The 24,436-nt window shown below is 46.4% G+C and overlaps 1 protein-coding gene and 1 long non-coding RNA gene across 2 annotated transcripts in view; one reads left to right on the top strand and one right to left on the bottom strand.

The window, feature by feature from the left end:
• The window catches only part of LOC144155621 (calcium-activated chloride channel regulator 4A-like), a 54,430-nt gene extending 32,900 nt beyond the window's left edge, over positions 1-21,530 (top strand). The window contains exon 13 of the mRNA XM_077687179.1: positions 19,854-21,530. Coding sequence (XP_077543305.1) covers positions 19,854-20,986 — 1,133 coding nt within the window. The 3' untranslated portion in view covers positions 20,987-21,530. The remainder of the gene's footprint in view (positions 1-19,853) is intronic.
• On the bottom strand, positions 551-6,024 carry LOC144155620 (uncharacterized). The gene is made up of 5 exons (XR_013319602.1): positions 5,909-6,024; positions 4,621-4,789; positions 4,284-4,429; positions 4,075-4,197; positions 551-3,023 (listed from the first exon to the last, which is right to left on the bottom strand). It is a non-coding gene; the product is annotated as an uncharacterized LOC144155620 (long non-coding RNA).
• Positions 21,531-24,436: the final 2,906 nt, after the last annotated feature.

The following is a 24,436-nucleotide window of genomic DNA, read 5'->3' as shown; positions in this document are numbered from 1 at the left end:
CAAGTGGATAGTAATCGCGTGGCCGTCAACCTCACGCGTTAATGGTAGCGAGCCTCGCCTCTAAAAACTTCGTCGCTGCTATATATCATTTCTGGGTGAAAAGAAGGGCATCGAATTTCCCCACTGCAAAGCGGCCATACGGACGCTCAAATGGAACGTATTGCATTACTGCTCAACAAAAACCCCTCACGACGAGTGCTACGTGAGCAATTCCGCACACCGGCACTCCTCTTTCTGCAGTTCGTATGGGTAATTTTGCATGAAAGCTTGGAGGAAAGATATGAACTCTCGACAGCCAAATAGTTGCATAAGCTGCTTTATTTTTCGCGCGGGGATAATGGATGGCCGCCAATCCATGATGGTGGCAGAGTCAGAGAGCTTGAAATTGCGGCGATACGATCTCTAACGCTAGGTTACGGTGTTCAATCTAGGTGTGGCTGATAAACATGAGAAACTCAAAGCAGACCAACAGGCGGGCATATACGAAAGCGCCTAAGGTTATTCGCAATGCGTGCGTGCAAAGTCTGTGGGATAAAAAAATCAATACCGTCACTACACTCTTAATCTGGTTCCACGTAAGATCCACTTAGTAACTGGAACTTTTTTGCAAAAAAGTTCCAGTTATATATTTGGAACCGTGTTCCACATATCCTGAAAATTAAGTGGAACAGTTCCCCACATATTTTTGCAACTAAATTATGTGGATCGGTGTTCCAAATAAAAGTATGCGGATCACTGTTCCAAATAAAAGGGTAGTTTAAGTTACTGGAACATTGATCCATGTAAAATGATTATGGAATTTATCCGGTGCGCCGTTCCAGGTATCTTCAGGCCAGCTGTTTATATAAAACGGTGTTCCTATAGGCATTGGGAAGCTGTCTATGGGACTCCACTTTTCCAATATTTCTGCTTTCCTGTCGGTATACACCGAGGTCATATGCCAGGCTGGCGGATGCATTGGTATCAGCAGGAGACCGCAAGCACCATTTTAACACAGCCTTGATATATGACCCGCAGTGATACCAACAATTTGAAAGTAGAAACCATCGGAGCAGTGTGGTCCCTGACAGTTCCCAACAGTTGCCTATCGGAGCACAGTTCTACATAAAAGTTGGTCTGAGGCACCTAGAGCGGCACACAGTCTTTGGCTTCACCCGCAGAATCCTCTTCTGACTTTCAGCTGCATGTAAAAGAAACAATATACTTGCATTAAAATACGCACGAAACCAACTATTATGACTCATACACTGCTTTTCAATATACTATACAACTTTATTGGGTGTTAGCATGAATACATTTCAGATTTTAATAGCTGTCTATTTTAAATTGCACAGAAAATGACCAACGTACAAGGAATAAATACCATAACGATAACACTAGGCTCGAAGTGGCATTTTCTCATATTCACCTTTACTCAAAAACATGGTTAATAAAGACGGTATTAGGGGCAACTGCTTCACAAATAAATATACGTGTGCGTCTACCGTGGCACTGACACAGACATTATACAACAGTGAGCATCAAATATGCTGTCTTATCAGATAAACCAAGGTAATTCAAAGGCGGAATGACTCATTGCGCTTGCCATACTATGTTTACGCATAACTGTTTGGGAAAATGCAGTTTGCTATTAAATTGTAGGGAAAGGCCTAAAAACAACCCATACACGGTTGTATTATCACAAACCTACAACAGTGCAGTGCAAGAGTTTAGGAAAACAACGCTCGAGCCAAGATTAACGATAAAACATTTTGACACGAGAGGTCACATGTAGCAGTATGCCACCATTAAAACGTGATTATTAAAGATAGTAGTTTCCTGACACCAGACGTAAGTGTAACATCAAGCTATTTGTAGGCAAAATAGACTTTATCAGCGTCCTGAAAAGGCCTGACTTAAGGCACGTTACTTGCCCAAACAATATGTAGTTGTTTAAAATAATTCATCCCAAGAAATCTCACAAAAGCCAGCGTGAATCTTATATAATTTTGCAAACCAGGTAGCTGGAAGCATGTTACACATATTAAAATTTAACAAGCAGACTAATCATATACGTCATCAATTCAAGCGGGAACAAGTCAGACATCCTTAAGAAGCAAACAAGCCAGCGTTTAATCATACAGGTGACCAGTTTTACAAAGCAGACTTGAAAGCATTTTTTCCAGCCTCAACATTTTACCTTAGGTGAAATTCACAGTTGCGTGCTATAAAAACCCTCCCGTCTTGCTATCAGTGTAATTGTGACCAAAGCCCTGCTTCTGCCAAGCAAGAAATGCAGCTTTGTTCAAAGAAGAAAACTTGTTCAAGCCAAATACGCACATTTTCAATTCTTCTAGGTCATGGGTGTCAGCTCATATCCGGTACTAAAATTTATCAATGAAAGCGAAAGCCATCTGCGTAAATAATCACTGTCACTTTTGCATCAGCAGCAGCACTGCCATGAAAAAAAAATATCATGAGCTACACTTGAATAATAAGGACGTTACAATGCGGTGCCATGAACTACATTACCACCCACTATAGATTCAAAGGCAGCCTGCGCATTGTGCCAATGATGAAAAATAAGGCATGACTTCAGTGTTCAGTTGACATGAAACTTGCATGTGCCAGTAACTTAAACCTCTTCATCTGATTTCACCCCCTCCATGCCTTTCATCTGACCTCCTTCATGCCTTTTAAGAGATACTTTAACCTCTACCAATAATTTAAAATCCCAAGTAGAGCTGAACACTTCAAGTATTTCAACAGAGACTCCAACTTAAATGACACCAGGCCACTGTCAAACTTCTCATGCTTTCCAAGAACTCCCTGCAAAAGTCCCAAGAACTCTTCATAGGCACACAACCATATGAACATGATGACACGAAAAAGATGACATATGCGGCGAAGAGGATGACCACATCCTGACGTGACAATGCAGGCGGCGAATCCGTGATGTGTTTCTTGCGGGCAATATTGATGCCGCCAGTCCCTTCTCTCAGAATAACTGGGCCTCGAGAAGACTTACTGCTCACCTCATGTACCTTCAAGGAAACAAGAAAATTTGGTGACATGGTTGGTTTAAATGAGTGAGTTGCTTAGTCCCTTTCATAACACAGTAATTAATTTAAAATCAGTGATTTCTTGGGTTTTTTTCTGGGAGTGCTGCTAAAGGTGAAAATGCGCTAAACAATATCACCACAGACAATCAATGAAATTGCCCTGATTCTGGAAAGTATCCCACTTTGCTGCATCGGTATCCTTAATATAACGTTTTTTATCCTTGAGAGGTTTCGTTTATTAATCAAATAATAATTACTATAATCACCTTTCGGCATTATATTTTACACACCTTCTCTCTGCAAAAAATGTTCTCTGTACTGTATAATGTGCTCCCTAGAATGCTGTAGTGAGGCTGGCTTAATATAACTTACAGCTAAACGATGTTTCTACCACAAAGAAATAAATGGCCAGTCACAAGAAAATCATAAATATCGCACTGTGGCAGAAATTTTTTGTGGCATTATTTCCACCTAAAATATTTCCCTATCGATGTGTATTCCTCCATGGTGCGTAGTGGTATGAGCCAGAAGTTGAGTTGTCTAACGCTGAACTAGGCTGTTGCACAATGTTCTTATAAATCACAACTATAGCACATTTTATTGCAGACATCACTTCCTGTACTCTAAACAATTCCCTTTAAAAAAATTACCCCTTATTTAATCACCTATCAAAATCCAATGCAAGCATTACTCATGCTACGCCTGTATTTGGGAGTATTATTGGTGCTACGGGCGTATTAAAAGCGGGAAATTTAAATCGTCAGTTGCCACCGTATTGTTGTAGCAGCAACCACGTTGGGCGTGTCCGTGGTGCTGGCAAATCACAACAACTCTCAAGGTGTAAAAGCTAAATATTTACAAAACTAAAATACAAAATAGTGGTTTTTTTTGGCCACTGTTGGAGCATCCGTAATAGGCGGAATGTGAACACAATGGCCAATATTGGCGTTCACTATAACTTCTTAACACTGAGATTTTATTAGGACGAACAGACCCAGAAATTGAGTCTCGCAAAAACAAAATGCCAGCTTACCCAACCAAAATTAAGACCCGGGTGTTTCTGCCAGGGCAGTCTCGAAGTGCACTTCAAGGAAAGTTTCGCTAACGTGTTCCGAAAAGCTCCTACTGTCACCTTGAGCCACAGGCCAAGCTGTCACTGAAAAGAAGTTTCAAACCATTAGTTATAAAGAAACTACCAAAAAACGCGCCATGAAAGACCCAAAAATGGCAGTGCGTACTTACTTGTAGAATGCAATGATTTCATCCCGTGCAAGAGCTTTAATGTGTTGCCTTCTGATGATACACGTCCAAGAAGGGGTCCAAATACAATTAAAATGGCCATATGCATTCCATGTACCACTGTTTTAGGTCTACCTTCGCCCTATTGCCTAGAAAATAAACAGTACAAAAATATCAGAGAATAAATTTATGCCTTGCTTTACCCAGGGAGCACGAGAAAATATTGAACAATGTCTGATTCGTTCGACGAAAGTAGAATGCCTTTTTTACAGCGGAAGCCCTGGTAATCTTTTCTTGCTAAACAAAAATATAAAAATATTTGAACATACTTTAAGCTCACCTGTCCTTGGTCTATGAGAACTGGTGAATATCTGCACAATATGCACGACTCAAAAAGCACTCTTTTGTGGCTTATGAGCTCCACAGGGCATTCATAATCCGCCACACTCTCCCCGACGACCCTTCAGCATGCCAAAGATGTCTTCAGCCAGTGAATGCCACAGCCATGACTTCGCAGGAGCATGTAAAGAAAGGAAATAATTTTTGATTTTTTTTCTGCAGAGGAACAAAAACATTTGTCACAACCTATCAGCGGAGGGCCAAATGTCTCCACAGTCAGCCATATACTCTTTCTGAACAGGTCATAGAGTATGAATACAGAATGTAGCAATCTGCTTTTGCAGTATAATTTCTACGTTCAAAGTAGAACAGAAATGGATTAATGTTTGGTGCACATCATGATGCAACAACTTTGCACCCGAGCGTTTTGAAAATTATTCCAACTCTCGAGCTGCCACTGAGATTAATAGCATAAAATGGCAGGAATGTATTATTTTTAAACTTACTTTGTGACGTTAAAGCTTCTAATAGTCCACACGTGAGTTTTATGGGTAATTATTCTGAGGTCTCAGGTTACCACTGACATTGACAGCATAGAAACGGCACCACACTTTCTGCGTGTTTCCACCTGCCTTCCCCTCCACAAAAGGAACGTTTTGTTACTACGCTACTGCTGAGACAACCACTTTCCCTTGCATTTCACTACACGTCAGGGAGCCAACTTAAGTTGACTAGTGTAAATCGAACATCTGAATTCATCGAAGGCATTGGAAGAAACCGGGAATAACTACACACACAGCACAGATAAACGTACGCAGTGCTGCCGCTAACGCCTTGAACGCACATTAACATTAGGCGGAATAGCGTAATTAGCACAGTAAATTTATGGCTCTCACAAGACCAACACAACGCAATTAACACGGAAGTTTGAAAATACCGATAAGTCTAAAGACAGACGCTCCGACAAACATGTTGTGCAGTGTGTGCGCGTGAGACAATAGCGTGCGACTAACCCGAGAAGATTCAGTACCGCTGACAGGTACAGCAACCGTCAATATACAACTAAGCAACACCACACCATAAGCGGACATGCAGACTCGAGAAATGCGCGCACCAGCCACTTTCTAAATAGCACTAGCTAACGTACGCAGCCATAAATGTCAAGCCGACTCCGACCCACATAAAACGTTTCTCGCATCGAAGAGGAAGCGGAGCGGCACGTTTATCGGACGCAGTGATGAACAAGTCAAAGAACAACCGTTACTAGAACATAAATAAGCAGCACTGACCTTTTTTGCGCCTCCCGGCAAAACTTCACTTTGTCGAAGAGTAAATACAGCCCGAGGACATGAAGAAATCCGCAGTTTGACGCCACAACCAAACCACAAACTGGTAACCGTTCCCGCCAGTCTGACCGACAGTTCATTTAGTACATCAGCGCATAACGCGAGCAATCGAGAAAACCGCTATAGAAGGCCACTGGTGGCGCTGCATGCGGATGAACAAAAACTAGCTTCCGTAAACGTTGAGACGTAGGGGCGCTGCTGTCGTTAAAAGTGTTCACGCAGTCCCGTTTTTCCCTCATCGTCGTTGTACCCGTTACCGTCCCACTATACCATGCATCAACGCAAGCGGCGCTGCCTTGTATTCTTTCCTCCATGCTGTCAACGCATGCGCACGGCATGCCGCACTGAAGTGGCGGTTGTTTCGTAATCGTTTCGGCCAACGTTTCTTTCTCCGTGCCTTTGGCGATGCACGCCGTGGCCAGTGACCAGTCCGCGGAAGAGATCACAAGCTCGGCACCCTTGATCGCTTATGTTTGCTTCGGAAAATGGGAGTAGGCCTCTAAGCGGATGTCTACGTTACTCTGAGGCTGGAACAAAGAGCTCAGATATTAGCCAATTTAACACGTTAGTTGGGCTGAAGTTGTTTCTCTCCGCGGTCCGTGAGCGCGTGCGGTATGTGTGCATAAACTTTGATGACAGCTTTATTTCTTTCTTTGCAGTGAAAACAAAACGACGCTTCTTTATTGACTGCGTTCTCTTGACAAGTCTTTCCAATACCAATAATAAATACTGCGACGCTCTTTGATACCCACGTTATAGAAAACTACTTCCGCATAGTGAATCCAGTGTGAATACTCGCTAATTAGCGAGTAATAATACATCTGCCCGTTTTCCAGCAGTTTTTCATCATGAACAACAATAGTGCAGGAAAAGAGCAACGGGGGGACCAGCAGGAGAAGGCAAGTCATTCGGTGAACTTGAATTACTACGGCAAGTAACAACATTAGGGTAACACTGCGAATTTTCGCGATACTGCAATGCATAATTTGAAATAAGAATACCATTTCAGTATAAATATATAGAATGTAAGGCAGATGCCGCGGGGTAGATTTAGTTCTCCGGGTTTTGTGTCATTCTCCTCCTGCAAAGAGGCTTTCGTTTTTGCTTGTGAAAATTACTAGCCGGGACGAGACAAAATACAAAAACTAACTTCTAAGCATATAACTGCATGCGTAGCATGATGTGTGTGGTGTAAAATTTGACGCAGTCGGTTACCATTATGTATGTACCCCATCACAACAAAAGTAACGTGGACTAAGTACCATTGAGCGCGTACTACACCACAGCGAGATGATGACTGAGTGTTGAACATAAACTGCCGTTTCTGCGACGCTTTGTAAACCAAATGCATAAAATTTAATGGCCTCAACAAGTATTTCGTAATGAAGATGTTCACAAAAGCACCACGAATTCTTCAGCCCCATAGCAGCTATGGCTTTGCCCGAACGGCATATGGGGAAAGGGAAGACGTTTAGTCCTTCTCAAATTGAAGTCACTGGTAATTTTGTACTTGACTCCTCAAATTAGAAAAATACGATGTTCACGAAAGCGGTTTGGGTGCCGCAGAACAGCTGGAAATGGGTTCCTGCAATTTCTTCTTTTGCGTAAGATATCCTCCTCTCGACATTTTGAATGCTTTGTACGCCGTTGACAAAAAAGTGGGATTTCGTTTTCTGTCAAAGGACGTCACTAAAACTACAGCTTAGCCGTATTATGAAAGTTAACTGCTGCAAGGCAGTATCATAGATGTCGACGAAGTTCATTAAATTTTATGTGCGGTTTGCGCGTGTTTATTAAACGCGCACGTGCATCTTGGGTCAAGAAGCACCTAATATATATGCGGTTCATTGTTCCAGTTGATGCATGAAAGAGTGCATACTTCACTGCCGTGCACGAGTTATGTGGAACAAGACAAGAGCAAAAAATATACAAACGCACTCTCCCCAACCGTTTACTGGGACATAAGTGGAACAGTAACAGGAACCGCCGACATCGCATGACCCCATTTCTTCGGTTCCAGATAAAAACCACGAACATAAAGAAAAGAAGCTGACGGTTCCAGATAAGATCCACCTATTTGTCTTGTTCCAGTTATTCTTTCGTTCGGATCCACATAAAATATATGGATCACCCTTTTTAACTGGAACTTATATGGAACCAGATTAAGAGTGTAGCATTGATCACACAGCGACAATATTATTGACCGCTTATTAGAGCTTTATGAACCGCAAATCGGCCTGAAATAGCCATGCATTACTGGATAGACAGTTGACCTACAAAGTTATTGCTCTTATACCGTTTAAGAGCGGAGCTGTTGTACAAGCCGTAAGTTCGGTGTTGCAGAAAAAAATACCAAGAAAATGTTAATGCTCGTGAGCTCTCACGACTGCGTGACGACGTGAGCGCTGTCGACAAGCCCTACCGCGCATGTAATGCTTGGCATGAGGAACACGACGATATCGATGCGTATGACGATGACTACTACTAGCACAGTGCAAAGCAACGACTGAACATGTCAATAAAGAATTTCAAACTTGTACAAAAATGCGTGGTGATGTGTCCTTCAGTGATCACGTAGCTTCGCTATGGTTCAAGCCTTGCGCGACTTGGGGCAAGCTTCGCCAGTTGAGCTGGCTGGTGGAAGTCTACAATGTGAGGATGACTTTGCATCCACCACTCGCCGCGAAGAAGACGACGACCTCATCTATGCACATGACAATGATTACTACCACCGCAACTATGCAAATAAACAATGATACTGAAACTTAATTATGTGTCCGGTAAGGCTCACATAAAACAACAAAGCTATTCGTCTTGCGCGTGAGCGAAAGCTTCCCTGAACTTTTTTATTAATGGCTACACAACTTTAAAACAGGTTGGTTACAACTGCTCTGGCCACCATTAGAATTCGATCATGTCGGCGCACTACTTTTAGCGCTCTCTACATTTCCCCCCCTCCCCGTCACCCCCCCTGCGTAAGCGAAGCTGCAATGGCGCTGTCAGCAGTTCCGGGGCAGAGCTACTTTGTGTGCTTCCTCTATCCCGACCTAAAAAGCCCCCTTCAAGAGAAAACCTTCAAAGCCACAGCGGTGGATCCAGGGGGAATGGGGTGGTTGGGCGATCCCCCCCCCCCCCTCCCCCTAAAGCACCTAACTGGTCCACCGCCAATCCCACTCTTCCACACCCCTTGACACAGATTTTTCGGCAGGTGTAATTTCTTAGACCACGGTGGGGCCATCGCTGGCCAGCAAGGCACCCCTCACTTCTAACTTTTTGTTAGGCGTGATACTGGCTAACGCAACCGCCGCCTTGGTGGGAGCGTGTTAATCGCTTTCTCCACACAGCCAATTTTTCCCCTTCAAAGAGTAGACGGTCGTTCAAGGCATATTCCGGCCATCAGCGTGGCAGCGAGGAGGGAGCCTTTTTTCAAACTGGCCACGTGGTCGTCTGCAATATGTTGATGAAAGAAACACTAGGTGTGAAACTGAGAACACATCATGGCATTTTGGTTGGTTGTGTCCGCTTGAAACTGGCTTCGCCGTGCAAACCATATTTTGCAGTCGGTAGACAGGTGAACAGCCTTGTTATACATCTGGTATAGCAGCGAATAATAGTCAACTGCACTGAGAAAATCTTTTTCTGTCTGCATTTTTTGCAAAAATACGGGTCATGCTTTGACGCTTAATTTTTTCATGTGCAAAATAAGAAAAACTCGACTACTATTTTATATTCTTTGTACGTTTTTATTCTTTAAATTTGTTTATTTATTTATTTATATTATTTATTTACATTTCTATTTGTGTTTATTCTTTTAGATTGTATATTTGTTGTAAAAATGTCAAACCCCCCTCCCCCGCTCCAGAGAATAATCCTGGGTGCGCTAATGGCCGTGTGGGAAGGAAAGCTGTAAGAAAGCGCATCTATAATCTACCAAACACTAGACTGAAAAATTCAGGCATCTCCACGAAGGGAATCATGACGAGTTGGCGAAGCACTGGGGATCGTTCTTACCGTAAATCACCCGTGAGTGCTCACTGCTGCTAAAACGATTTCCAATTCAAGTCAATTCAATCCAATTCAATTCAATCCAACCAATCCGTTTCAATCCAGTCCAATGCTCCTTGCGCATGCGCAGCACCGCTACTACAGTGTACTAGAAGGTCTCCAGGAGCTCTCTCTATCTCTCTCTCTCTCTCTCTCTCTCTCTCTCTCTCTCTCTCTCTCTCTCTCTCTCTCTCTCTCTCTCTCTCTCTCTCTCTCTCTCTCTATCTATCTATCTATCTATCTATCTATCTCTAGCCTTGTGTGAACCTTTTATTTCGTTCTTGTTAACCTTTTGTGAACATATTGTTCACACATGTTTCGATTTACACGGTGCTGCGCGTCTATCTCTCTCCCTCTCGCTCTCTATCTAACCTTTCGTGAACCTTTTATTTTGTTTTGTTTTATTTAAATGAACCAAACTTGCATTTCGTCTTCATGGCCCCTTTAAGGTGCTTCGCCCCTAAAACGCTGATAAGCAGCAGAAAATTTAGCGACGCCTTCTGGTCAAGAAGGTGTTGCCGCATGCCTGCATCGCATGCTCTGCCGCCACACGCGAGCAGTCGATGCACCGAACACACAGCGTTTACTTCTTCATTGCAGGGCCGTCCCAATCGCGGTAAGGGTAGAACCGCGGGAACGGCAGACCAGAGAGAGAGAGAGAGAGAGAGAGAGAGAGAGAGAGAGAGAGAGAGAGAGAGAGAGCTTTAGTGCAAATCGTGGTTACTAAAAAACCCATCCAAGAGCGCGAGTCCTTGAGCGCACGTTTGGCGCGCGTGTGGAATAGTGGCGCTCTCTCTTTGGTGCGCTGGTTACTATATAGACAGCGCTCAATTCGAATTGCTTCCATCTAAGCATCTCTTTCTACATCTGGGATAATAACGAGTGCGTTTAAGAGATAGCGCCACCGTTTCGGTCTTCCTATTGTTCACTCGTCTCAAAGGCGGTGTCTCCGTTGTTGACGTTGGCTCAGTCGCTCGGTGGTGACGCAACCCCGTGTGGGCGCTTGATTTTGAAAACCTTAATCCACAGCAGCCCCCCGCGCGATTTCGCTTGTTGAACGCGGCGGCGATTGTACCCCCACACTGTTGACACAGTCGCGGGTATTGGATGAGTTGGTTCATGATTGCTGGAAAACCTTCGGCTGGAACGTACGAGAACGAAGGACGGTCGAGAGAAACACGGACACAATGTTGGAGCCAGCTTACACACTGCCGAAAAGCTGAAATGGAAAACGGCTACTTTGTCACCGGGTTTGTAGCGTAGTCCGCTTCTCGTCTTGCGTCGTTTACCGTTTTGCAGTGAACTAGGGTTTCGTTGATTTTTCGTGTGCGAAAGCAAGAACTCCCAAGGCTCCACGTGTCTTTGAAGCACGAGGCATTCGTGTGTGTGTGTGTGTGTGTGTGTGTGTGTGTGTGTGTGTGTGTGTGTGTGTGTGTGTGTGTGTGTGTGTGTGTGTGTGTGTGTGTGTGTGTGTGTGTGTGTGTGTGTGTGCGTGCGTGCGTGTGTGTGCACGTGTGTGTGCGCGCGCGTGTGTGTATGTGTGTGTGTGTGTGTGTGTGTGTGTGTGTGTGTGTGTGCACGTGTGTGTGCGCGCGCGTGTGTGTATGTGTGTGTGTGTGTGTGTGTACGTTTGCTTGCTCGTTTGTTTCGTGTTTGCTTGCTTTTTCTTGGGTCACCATTTGTTTTAATTCGAAAGATTTCACAAAGATCGGCCTCTAGCTGTGCGACCGGCCTCGAACCCCGCTCTTTTCGCCGTCGTTCAACCGCTTGCTTTGCTTGGGTATCACGCTTCCTTTTCTTCCGCTCTGCCCTGGTGTGCCGGGTACGTCACGCATGTCTTTTTTCCGGCGGGTGGCCGAAACGTCGAAACGCCGCACCATGGCCGGACTCGACTACCCTCCCGCGAGCCGAGAGCGTCCGTGGCCACACGAGTTTAGTTTCGCCCGGCTCCTCGGGGTGGCGGTGGTCGTCCACGCGAATGTATGTAAATCCCGAAAGACAAGACAATAACTGAGTGCGCCTGCCTTTCGTCCCCATGACCACCGATCGAGACTCGTGCGGCGTCGTTCAACATTCTGCCACTGAAGTCAAAAGATGAAGCACAGCTTACTGACGGAGTCAAATAATTTCTTACTATTTTTGACTCGGTCAGCGGCCTGTGTTTTGTATTTTGTGTTATGCTACCTGGCCAGACGGTATGCCATCCATCCATCGACACCCTTCTGTCACCTCAGCTTCACCGCTCATCACCTTCACCGAGTGGAATTGCTCGTTATTTTTTGTTAGACGTTTGGTTAGCGCCTGTTTGCATTTGTTCTCGAGCGGCACACTCACCCTTTTTGGGATACACGCGACCTCATTGAATACGCCATGCATTTGCTCAGCTGTAGACGTACGTACGTTATCGTGCGTATTGGAACGTATCTCTACACGAGCAACCACTGAGCTAGACGATCATTTTGCTGCCTTCCCCTGCTTCCCTCAGTACTTATTTCACTGTACGATCCGAAGCGCTCGGTCCGCCAGATGGAGAGTAACTGTTCGTCGGAGCTTTGTACCACTCCCTCCTTGAACGAAGTCCCGGAGCAGTTTACAAGTGATTGGGGTTCCGTTGTTCGTAACGACGCATTTTCGTAGGTTAAATCTTGCGAGAATATCCGTATGTGTTCTAGAGTAGGGTCGGATGTGATTTTTGTCACAACGGTGACGTCCAGCCATTCCAACTCACACAATAAGTCCACCTTAAGTAACCCTAAGTCGTGGAGTGGAACTGGTCTTGAGGATGCGTGCTCAACTACCCTAATACTGATTCAAGGACGTGCCAAGCAACGTCAAATTTGTACGGCAAGATGCGTGTACCGGTTGTCGACGTTTCCTAAGTAGAAGTTCACGACTAATGCGACAGGGGGACCTTTGGTAGGCTCCTATCATGTAGTTGAGCTGGACGGGGGGATGTGTGCTTGATTCGCATTCTGGATGCCTGGGCGCGATTCCCTTCGAGACCCAAATTTACTTGATGTTCTTTTCCGCTATATTTCTTTACTTATTTTCTCTTTTTAATAGCCGGCCATTTTAGAAGCCATTTCGCTGCTACCGACACCGGACGCCGGATTTTCCATTCAATGGGCCATTTCATGCTTTTGAGGTTAAAAAGTTAAAAAAAGGGGGGGATGAAAGAAAATGAACCGTCCTTGTCAGGTCGGCTTGAAAGCTCACTTTCCCGCATTACAGGGGTGTCTACAGAGAAGCATTTTGTGTAGCTACTATACAAAATATTTACCATTATTGGATACATACGTGGTTTGTAGGGTCAGTCGGCTGAGGGGCAGCACAACGGCGGTACTTGGATTGGTATACCCGGGTACAACTTAAGAAAGCCAACGGAAGTTGCCCCTTCGCCTCATCAACGCAGCCGGCATTTCCTCCGCGCGGCGCAAAGAGTGCGCTACTACTGCGAGTATTTTGAATGTGACACGACTCATTTCCGTGATTTTTACGGGCTTAATCCGCTTGTACATTACTTTAGTGACTACAAACAAACTGAAAAAAAAAAAGCAGACAATGTCATGCATTAAGCGCAGTCACATTTCAAAACGCGTCGCTTCGGTGGAGGGATACACTACATGAGCTATGGAGACAAGGGGCCATGAAGACAAAATGGAAGTTTGGTACATTCGAAAGATTGCCTCGTTAGAATAACTCTGATGCCACTAGTAAGACACCTAGACACCAGCTATGAGTTGTGAACGCAAAAGCATTAAAGGGCTGGTGAAGAGCTTTTCAAAAAAAGTTTGTTGGGGGTTATGGTTTTCCTGACGCTGAATTCGAAAAACATGTTTATTTTATGTGTAAATACACCCAAACCACATTTTTTCGTCAAAACAAATGACCCCTGCCCGCGGGCACGGTGAGAACCCTGGCTGCCTTTCGCGATTGGCTGGCGGCAGATGACGTCATATTCGGAAGTGCCGGCGCTGCGGGGACCGTTCGGCCTGAAGATCTCATTCTGTTCCCGTTCAGGTACGGGCTAGAAGGTCCTCTGGTGAATGGAGGGCTCACATAATCTTTCCTTAGAATAGGAGAGCCTGAGGGAAGTATAAACGCAACAGGTTCGCTCGCGGCGACCTTTAGAAAGGGGTTCACCCCCGACGACTCATGGCCGGCTTGTTTCTAGGGTGCAGGGAAGTTGCGCAGATATTGGTTCGCCGCTTTCACTACCAGCGCTAGACACAATTCCAGCACAATTTTTCAACCCACCATCATCGCAATCCTCGAATGTGGAACTTTGTTTTTACATTTGGACAGGCGGCAACAAGCTCTGTGCAGCGGCCAGCGATGCGCACAGGCAGCGCGGCCGCTGCCGCTCGCCGCGTCGCGCTGAGGTGCTGGGCCGGGTCGCTGCTCGGCCGGTCAGCGGAACGCGGCATTGCTGCACATACGCATGTTTTAGAATAGGGGAGCCGAACGTTGGTCGCCCCCCAAAAGGCAGAGGAACCCAAGCGCAGCACGCTGGTCCCCGACGAGCTTTAGAACGCCTTCCCCAACAGCTCCAGCCGGCTCAGGTTGCACGGACATTGCCTGATGTTGGGAACTTTAGGCTTAGCACCAAGGTCGCCGCTATCGCTACAATTGCGAATGACTATCCTTAACACAGTTTTTCACCACGCTATCATCCCCTTTCTCGCACGTGGAACCTTATTCCTACGTTGATAGTCATTCTAGCGATCGGTGCTGTGCTCATTCTTGCGCGCAGGTAACGCCATCCATCGTCCTCTCGCCGCATCTCGTGCTCGGGCAGGTTCGTTTGTTGCCGTCGACGAGCCTCCGCAACCGGTCGACGCTCCGCATCGCGATACAAATTCGATCACCTCTTTCGAAATCACCTTGAATGACAATCCCTAGCACAATTTTTCACCACACTATCATCCTCTCTTGCACGTTTACCTTGCTTTTCGCGACGGCCTTGATTCTGGACGGCAGCGAAGGGCGGTCGCTGCCGCGGCATGTGGTGCGAGCCGTTTCGGGCATGCACGACCGGCGAGTGCGCGGAGCACTACCGCGCGCAGAAAACGCTTCATGCTTTCAGCTTGCTTGATTTCTTCGTAAAATCAAGCTATTCAGCTAAGCTGTCGTCACAGCCAACAACGTTGATCGGGAAAACGAAAGCCCAGGGCGCTGTGGTCCCACAAATTTTCTAATTCCCTTATAATAATGAATCAGGAACTTGGGGTACCTCCGTATTTGTTTGAGCCCGTCGCTTCGCGTACGAAGCACAGAGCACCCGAAGACACGGCCGGCCCCGCAACTACTCGTGAAGGCAATGTAGTCCTCCCACCCTCCGCACCCGGCGTGCCTTGTAGCTTGTAAGCCGACCTGGTAGGCATCTCACGGGAATACGGCGCCAACCTGTCGACAACATGTCCGTGTGTTGCAACGGGGCCCCGGGGCTCCAGCAAGTCAAAACCAAGGCAGAAAAAAGAAAATTGTGGGTGAGGGATTTCTGCGCCCGGCACCCGCCATTAGCGTAAGAAGCGAGGTTCGGATGTGTTACTGAGCTTTCTACCTCCACGCTCTGGTAGTGGGCAGCTGGGATATACGATTACTTTAGTTATTATATAAGACAATTCTTTGATTGATTGATTGATTGATTGATTGATTGATTGATTGATTGATTGATTGATTTGATTGATTGATTGATTGATTGATTGATTGATTGATTGATTGATTGATTGATTGATTGATTGATTGATTGATTGATTGATTGATTGATTGATTGATTGATTGATTGATTGATTGATTGTGGGGTTTAACGCGCCGACGCTACTCAGCCGTGCCGTACTGGAGGGCTCCGGATTAATGTTGATCACCTGGGGATCTTTAACGTGCGCTGAAATATTGAACACACGGGCATTTTTTCCTTCCGCCTCCATCAGAAAAGCGGCCGCCGCACCCGGGAATCGAACCCGCGTCCTCGTGCTATATAAGACAATGCAGAACACACAGCTGCCGAAAGCCGTTTGTTTGTAACAATGGCGGCTCCAATAGCGCCCTTCTTTGCGAGTGCTTTAACAGCTCTCAGCATTGCGACACCGTGCTTTGGTTCAATCGGAATGGGCAGCCCTCTCCTCCCGTTGTGCCAAACTTCTCCGTGGTTTGGTTGCTGCGCTTCTGTGCGCGTGGCCTTTGCGCCTGGGTACAAACGTACCTGATTATTGAAGCCTTAGTCGTTGGCTTGAAAGTTGGAGCATCGCCACTATTTAGGTAGGAAGGTCTCATTTCAAAATTCTGATCAGGTCCTCGTGCATATTGGTTGCGCGTTCATGGAAACAAACTGCCTGACCGTACTTTGTTTTGGCAGGGCTCCCGTCACGATATGGTTCTGTCACTTTAAATGAGGGGGTCATAAATAATGTCCTGTATTGAACGGATTGCTCTGATGTAGTGCCAGGGCAATAAACAAGCGCAATAGAGGTCAAGTGGAAGCGGTGGCAACTTTTCTACGGTATATGCAAAAACTGTTAACGGTGTTCCGCGCCGCTGTCCTCCCGTCTCTCGCGTTGGTACAGCAGCATTAGTGCTCAATGTTGTAAATTCTCTTGAAATCATTCAAGTAAGCATTTCGAAAGCGTGTACATGTGAGCAAGCTCCGCGCGACATGCCTGTTTGTTGTCCACAGCATACTAATTACGCTGGTATGACGGCACGCAAAGCAGATGGCAAGATAGCACGCCGGCAGATGGCAAGATAGCAAGCGCAGACATCAACGTAATAGCTGCTTCATATCGCGTCGCGCAAGAACAAACCGTTAAAACATGCTAACATGCAAACACTACAATAAGTAGTGGGATCCCGCTACTTATTATGCAAAAAGGGGCAGTGTGACACTGCCCCTTTTTAAAGCTAAAGATTTTTTAGTGGGACCAATCGCATTCTGCCAAAAAACTAATTCAGTCCCCCTTAGACCAGTTGGTCGACCGAAAAACTGTAAAAAGGTCTCTAGACACACGGCGCGTGCGTGAAACTGGGGACCGCAAATTTGATCTTTGTGTCTTCTCTCTCTTTCTGAAACTCGGCTTGCATTGTGTCAAAATGCTTATTTTAAAATCGCATAAACGAACGGTTCTAAATAAGACCACACACGCGTCAGTCATGAAGAAGGAGCACAATAGTAAACATTTATCTCATAAACCATGTAACGGTTACATTTAGATAGTTCGTAGTTGCGTTCACTTAGTGCGCGAAAAATCGTTGCATGGGTTCCTTCTTCGCTAGCGGTTTGGGCGTCTGATGGTTTGGCGTTCGGTTAGACGCACTTTCAGCGAAAGTTGGACGAACTTTTAGCTTTCGCGCTTCTCTCTACTTTCATTAAGAAGGGACGGTAATATTTTGCATTGGGTAGTTGTTCTGCACGAGATATGTAACCAACCTGCTACCACCTCCCAACTTCGGTGACAAGTGACACATTTTGCATACATTTGCAGTTTTCAACCCGTATGATAACGTCCGATTCATGTTGCATTCCTCGGTAACACGATATAGCATCTGAGGCAATTTTTACGTTGAGGAATTAAAGGAATGGAGTTGAACTTCCCGTCCATTCAAGGAGTGGTAATGGGCTAACTTCTGTCATTCCGAGGAATCGAAAGGAATGGAATCACGACAAGTTTTAATTCCTCGGAATGGAATTGGAATGTAATGGGGATGCCCATTCCACAACACTGGCTGAAATCCCGTGTTCTTTCACCACCTAGTCATCATGATCATCACCATAATTTTCCTCTGCACCTATCCTTCTTTACTATGACTAAGAGCCTTGGCCGATAGCCCTGTAGACTCAACGTTAGGTGGGCGTAACGTTGAGCCTTGCGACGTGCCAAGCAATGTCAAACTCATCGTACGAAAAACTGCGGGTACCATTTGAAGACGTTAGGGCTCATAGCGTAACCTTAGGTCTTACGTCAGGTCGGTGCATACCCACGCTGTCAAGTGCCCACTTGAACGGCGCGCTCCTTTTCTTAGTGCTGCGTTCGCAGCCACGTGGACGCGTCAGAGCCAATGAGGACATCAAGCTGGAGCGTACTTCGGTACGCTCAGTAGAACGCATCGAATCCAGTGGGAATTTAGAGGCCTCATACTGGCCGACGCCGGACAGCGCAGCCCTAAAATAAAATGGTAGCGGCATTTCGCAAAAAAAACAGGAAGCAGCAACCGGAAGGCCTTCCGGCTCAATTGATACGATTGCTTTGAAGGGGCCGGATCCGGAGCGGCGAGTTCCTTCCATGTGTCCACGCAAACGTAAGCTTGGTGAAACGGAGAAGTGCCGTAAGGAGGCGCATACCGCATTAGTAGAAAATTCTCAAAATTTATGTTCAGTGTTTTTACGTTTCACTGGTTCCAGCTAATGGCGTAAGATCTGTAGGTGTTTCTACCTTCCATCGACACTAAAATCCACTACCGTTTTTCTTCGGCGGCAATACTTGTTACTATTGGACTGTACATCAAAGGGTTCAACGCACGACAGCCAAGGTTTCTACAGTATAGCCCACTTATATCGAACCCGGTTTTAACAAAATCCTGGCTATAAAGAACAAATCTTTGTTTCCCGTTACCATCTGTGTGCGTAAATTCTAGGTTCAGATGTAGCGAAAAACGAATATAACGAACTGATTTCCGCTTCCCGATGTGTTCGTTATAAGCGGGCTGCACTGTATTTGGCTGGTGTTTGGGGGAGGCGCGTAGTTTTGCTTCAATACTAATTGAGAAAAGGTCTTACTTGCCTGGTGTTCTCTGAAATTGATGGCTTTACCAGCTCTTCGTCGTGAGTTTCTTACTCGTCGCCAGTTTACTCGATAACTTTAATGAACGAAGGAGTACATGAAAATTAGACTGCGCGCTGATTGCGCGGTTTTCTCTAAGGTCGCATTTCGTTACCCCCTACCTTCTCTGGCGCGCAAACCGATTTCCGAGATTGCGCATGTCCTTTGAGGGCGGGCTTGAGCACATGGCTAAGGCGCGCGTGAAAGGAGCTCTCTTTGGATGCTCTCGTTACTAGGCATGAAGCATCTTCATTTTTTTTTCGCAACATAAAATAGCTCGTGACACCACGTTAAGATTACACGCTGACCACACGCCGATCAAGCTGTGAGCTGGTGCCACCTAGGGTAAGGCGTGGACAGCATTAACTGTAAAGATGACAGCCAGCTTATTCGCCTCTCCCCTTCCGCTCTCCCGCTAATGATCTCTCATTTTTGCCACCGTTTGTCCCGTATATGCACGCTGGCATTAAGAAGTGATGGTTGTACTCATGTCAACCTTAATCGGTCTTTCTACTACATTTGTTCACAGAGGCAAGATATCAGACCAAAATCTAAGCTGAAATAACATCTAGCCGTGAGGGTGCCTGTTTGAACCGAACAGACAGCGAGGCTGCCTGTTCGGTAATACTACGCAAAAAAGAACGTGTTGAAGTAAACCCCCGAGTTACATATTAAACCCGAGTTAAACCCCCCCTTTCTGCTCTTTTCATAAAAACGCGCGAGCAAGCGCCACCAGTCCCGTTTTGCCATTCACGACTGGTGACGTCACAAGTCACACAACGGAAAGAAGTAAGGAGTGGCGTCACCGATTTTTACGTTATATGTGTTAGCTGCCTTATTAAACAACTGCTGCTGCCATCAGCAGAGTATTTTTGTCATCGGAACTGCAACCAGCCCATACAAGCCGTCTTCACACTTCGGTGACCCTTTAACGAAGCCATAGTAACCGGTTTGACTTTTGCTTGACAGAGCTCAAGGTTCATGGAAATGGTTCCTAATATTGTATCCTCCGGTTCATTTCGTTACAGGCGCAGGATCAGTTCACGAATTACGCTACTCCCGAGACCGACGCCGTCTTTTGGACGATTTCGCCAACCAGCCTGGCCTGCAAATCGATCAGAAGGTGAAACCCGGAGACCGAGAGTCGGCCATTATCCAGCTACCCGACAAGCGAGGTGGCATAAACACCGCCTACTATTTTGCCCTTCGCACAAAGAACAAGGCGCACCGCCGAAGCGAAATCTCTAACATCGCAGTAGCCGTCCTAGGCTACACAAACCCTGCGGAGCCTGCGAGCAACAGCACCAATGACAATTCTTCCATCGGCGTGTATGTGACCGCAAAGCAAATCACAGACACCCCTTGGCCGAATAGCACAGCAGGCAGTCTACTGGAGCCGACTCTCGACGCCACGAATTCATCTTTTGTTGTCCTGTACTTCAACCGCTTCACTGAGACGCAGTTTTATTACTTGGCGGGGGGCGTGGCGGGTGCTTTTGTCTTGTTAGTTCTTCTTTGTAACTGCATCATATGCCTGGCCTGCGTCCGGAAAAGGAGGTCTGCGGACGCGCACCACAAAAACCGTGGCGCCGTCCTGGAGAATTCCGTCAGTCCGGGCAAGCCGCTCAATGCGTACGATGAGCAGCCACAATTTGACACAGCAGCAAATGTGGGAGCACTGCGGCAAAAGCTATCGAACCTACACCAGCGGCCTGGCGGCGCTAATAGCGCTAAGCTAACTGGGCCAGAATTACGTCCAGAGCATTCTCCGAAAGATGCTGAAAAGACGCCTGCGCTGACTTCAAAGGGAACATCAAGTCACGAAGCTTTCGAATCGCCAGATCAGCGCACGCGAAGCCACGGGTCACCAAGTGCCACACATGGCAGCACTGCACAAGAAAAGCCACAGAACACAGTGACCCAGTCTAGGACGAACAACATCCCCAATAATGCACCCACCATGGTACTCTCCGAGCCACCGCTGCTGCTCCAGCGTAAGCCTTCAGGGTCGGTGCGCTCTTCCAAGAGATCCAACGCGTCTTCAGCGCGCACCACAAGGCTGTCCGACAGGTCGAGGCGTACGGAGAGAAGAGCATCACAGTTCCACGTCGACCATGTGCGGAAACGCAGTGGGGACTATTACGACCTGGGCGTTGTCTAGCCTAAAACCGTTGTGAGCACACTCCAGGAAGCGTGGATGCAATGAGGAACGGTGAGGTTGGCCCTCCGCGCTGTTTCCATCAGGGATCACACGTGACCGATGGTGAACCATTGTGACTAAAAAATGGCTGCCAGGGGAATCCTTAAACAACCCGAGGCAATTAACCGGCTATTAAGCAAAATAAAGGCTTTCCACGGCAACTTCTTCAAGATGCCGCGAAGCTCCAGAACTACTGTATTACAGTTGCGCACCTACCAGCTGAGCACCTAAGCGACTGCCTGTTCATCCAATGGTCCCCTTCACCACCTGCATTTTGGCTCGAGAAACGATGTCCTAGCGCTGCTTGGAACAAGTTCTAGGGAAAATACTATACAATGCGATGCATACGAAGGCGGGGCTGCACTGGCTTTTCCGTAGCAGTCACGGTGTGGCCGGGCACGGGGAACTACGTCCTTTTTCCATACTATCGTGTGGTCACGAGTGTTTTCTCATATCGCCACTAATTTTTATTATTTACAACCCAATAAAGAACACGGCTTTAGCATACCGGTTTCGCTGTTTTTCACGCTAGCACCATGTTTACCAACAGACAATACCTTTGCCCATCTGCGAACCTGCGCGCTTCCCTCCCAGACCTCTGAGGAAGCACCGATTTTCATTCCTTTGTCACCTTCCAAGATTTCATCTAACATTACAGCTCCTCTAGACGACATATTCCACCTGCTCTCCACAACGGTAAGATGGGGGCTTGTTGGTAATGGCTCGTGCTGAACTGCGCTGGTTGCTTACATAAGTCGAAGAAAACACAAGAGACACTCACACAAGCGCAAACTATCAACTGATTTATCCCCCAAATACAGACGACTAAATAAAGGTGGGGTGAGGACGAAAAGACAAGGACAAAATAAATTTGTTTTCGTACGTGTGATTTGTTATGTCACGTTGTTTTCGATTAGCTTTATCTCTCCATGGGATAATCCGAAAGAGGGAGCACTGACGCAATCGTCAACTTCGGTGCAAAAGTGGTAAACTTCGATAATCTCTCTTTTTGTGCGCTCTCCGGTCTTTGCCATTACGTATTATATAAACTTGAACGCCCACCAACATCTGCTGACGATGTGGCAGAGGGGGTACGGGGGAGTCTGTTGGATTTGTAAGTTTTGTTCCCCCCCCCCCCCCCCTCTCTCTCTCTCTCTCTCTCTCTCTCTCTCTCTCTCTCTCTCTCTCTTCTTCTTCTTCTTCTTCTTCTTCTTCTTCTTCTTCTTCTTCTTCTTCTTCTTCTTTTTCTTTAAACCTTTATTTTCCGCACGGATTGTGATTCAGCGCTCGTCCTGTCCGTTCCCTTCGTCCACGTCTTTTTTCGCGCTGCTGCCCAGAATGACGCCATACCAACTTACCCAGCTCGCCACTCCGTTACAGTTTATATATGGTCTCCAATGCCTTGACATCACGGTCGTCACATGGTCTTGTGGGCTGAGCGACTACTGCTACATTAGGCTCAAATAAAAGTGTTCCGAATCCTAACGGTAGCTCTTACGGTCACTGGACAACGCCTTTGAGTGGAGATGGGTATTTTGACGTCATAGCAAAATCAAAATTTATGAATGGGCCGTAAGCTTCTGGTGGCGGCTGTCATCTTTACAGGTAGATCCACCTGAATGGGTAAGTTGTTATGCACGTGTTCAGACTTTACCTTTACGTTAAGCCTAACGACGCGCCAAGCAACGTCAAGCTCGTTGTACATGTAGCCGCGGGTACCGGATGACGACGTTAGGCCTCAAAGCGCAACGTGAACGTCGGACTGCCGCATTGTGAATTGGGACGTCAAGCAACCAGCGTTCGCAGCCACATGTCACCTCGGGACGCTGAATACCCGCGTTCGTAACCAATGCATGCATACCCGTGTTCTTCGACACATGACGCGTAGCAGCAGCCAATGGAGACGTTAGGCCGGCGTGCACCCACGTCCGCAGTCAGTGCGATCAGAATGGTAGGCGGGTATGTGGGCGTCTCAGCCAAACGAATTTTTGGTACCACTGTAGGCACTCAGACGCCGACACTGCATTTCAGCACAACCTGCCACGTATTACTGTAAAAGAGTCGAAAGTTGGGCACGTCCTCGTTAATTTGCGCGCAGTTGGATTTTTAAGACACGTATTACTGTCGCCTTAAAGGCATTCAATTGAAGTTTTACAAATACGATAGCGCGTAATGGTGCTGCAGAGAAAGTGAAGTAAGCGCGCAAAATGGCATGATTTTTGCTCCTAATTATATTAGGAAATTTCAAGCGTTGGTGCGGGATTTCACTGACGCCACTGAAAAGTTAGATGTTAGTTTTGTATCACTCAACGTTCGCCTCCATTATCTGGACGTTGTTCTTTGTACAATCTTGGTCAAAAGTCCTAATTAATTAAGTCCATGCCAAAGGTTCCAGGCCAAACTAAATTCAAAGCAAAACATTAGTTGTCGAAACTACACGAAATGTTGTACACCGTAAAGTTGGCAAAAGTGTTATTCATAGCAGATATATAAAAAATATTGTGATTTCACTCGAAATTTCAGTTCCCGCTTCAATTATTTGTGGCCTGGGAACATTTAGAATAAGCTGGGTACTTCTGACCTCCTGGTAAAAAGCACCGAGCTTATTACGTGTTCTGCAGTGGGCGCGCACGACTTTCTCGGTGCCGGCACCACTGTGAAAAAGAACGAAGAAACTGCTAGAGTCATTCGGCGGACAATGTGCCTTTTTTTTTTTTCGCATATAACAGTACTGTATGAAGAGTTTGAAGACGCCTCAGCTCGGCGCCGCCACAAACACCTTACTCGGTTACAGACAACCGTACGACCGACCGACAGAACGACCGAAAACCTCACTGTGTTTGCTAAGCAATGCTACGCATTTAAAGGAAAGCACCGGATTTTATAGGGGAACTTTCGCCTCTAGAAAAAGGACTTGCAATGCACTGGAGGAACACAAACAATGGTCTATGGGATGGACTCTAAGCACACAAGGTCATCAAATTAATACGGTATATGAGAGCACAGTGCATCTCGAAGCACTTAGAACAAAAGTAAAAGGCTGTCAATAATGTCTGGGTCTTTAGTATTTTGAAGGGCTTCATATTGCTAAGGGGCGACATTGCGTTATTTACGCTTTTCGTTTACTGTACAGGAAGGTCGAACACACACCGCAGCTTAAGGATGAAACGTGATCATGCGGCCTACAGTTGCTGTGCGATAGTTTTTATAGCCTTAAAGCTCGCCAAACCAGAGGCATACTCGTAACTTTTTTAGTAGCCCGTGGGGAGGACGACTGGCGGATATAAATACGCATTAGAGGCACTCCGCGTTCCATAGTTGCTCCTCCTAAATAAGTAATGAACCTCGCGAGATAGCCGTGGCCCGCGCGCTCTGCTGTCATGCATGTGTAATACGGCGTATCGAAAAAGA

This window comes from Haemaphysalis longicornis, unplaced genomic scaffold, assembly GCF_048455015.1.
Source record: "Haemaphysalis longicornis isolate Haplotype H1 unplaced genomic scaffold, Haemaphysalis longicornis Haplotype H1 scaffold_1, whole genome shotgun sequence".
NCBI lineage: Eukaryota > Metazoa > Arthropoda > Arachnida > Ixodida > Ixodidae > Haemaphysalis > Haemaphysalis longicornis.
This window is presented reverse-complemented; position numbering and strand designations above follow the sequence as displayed.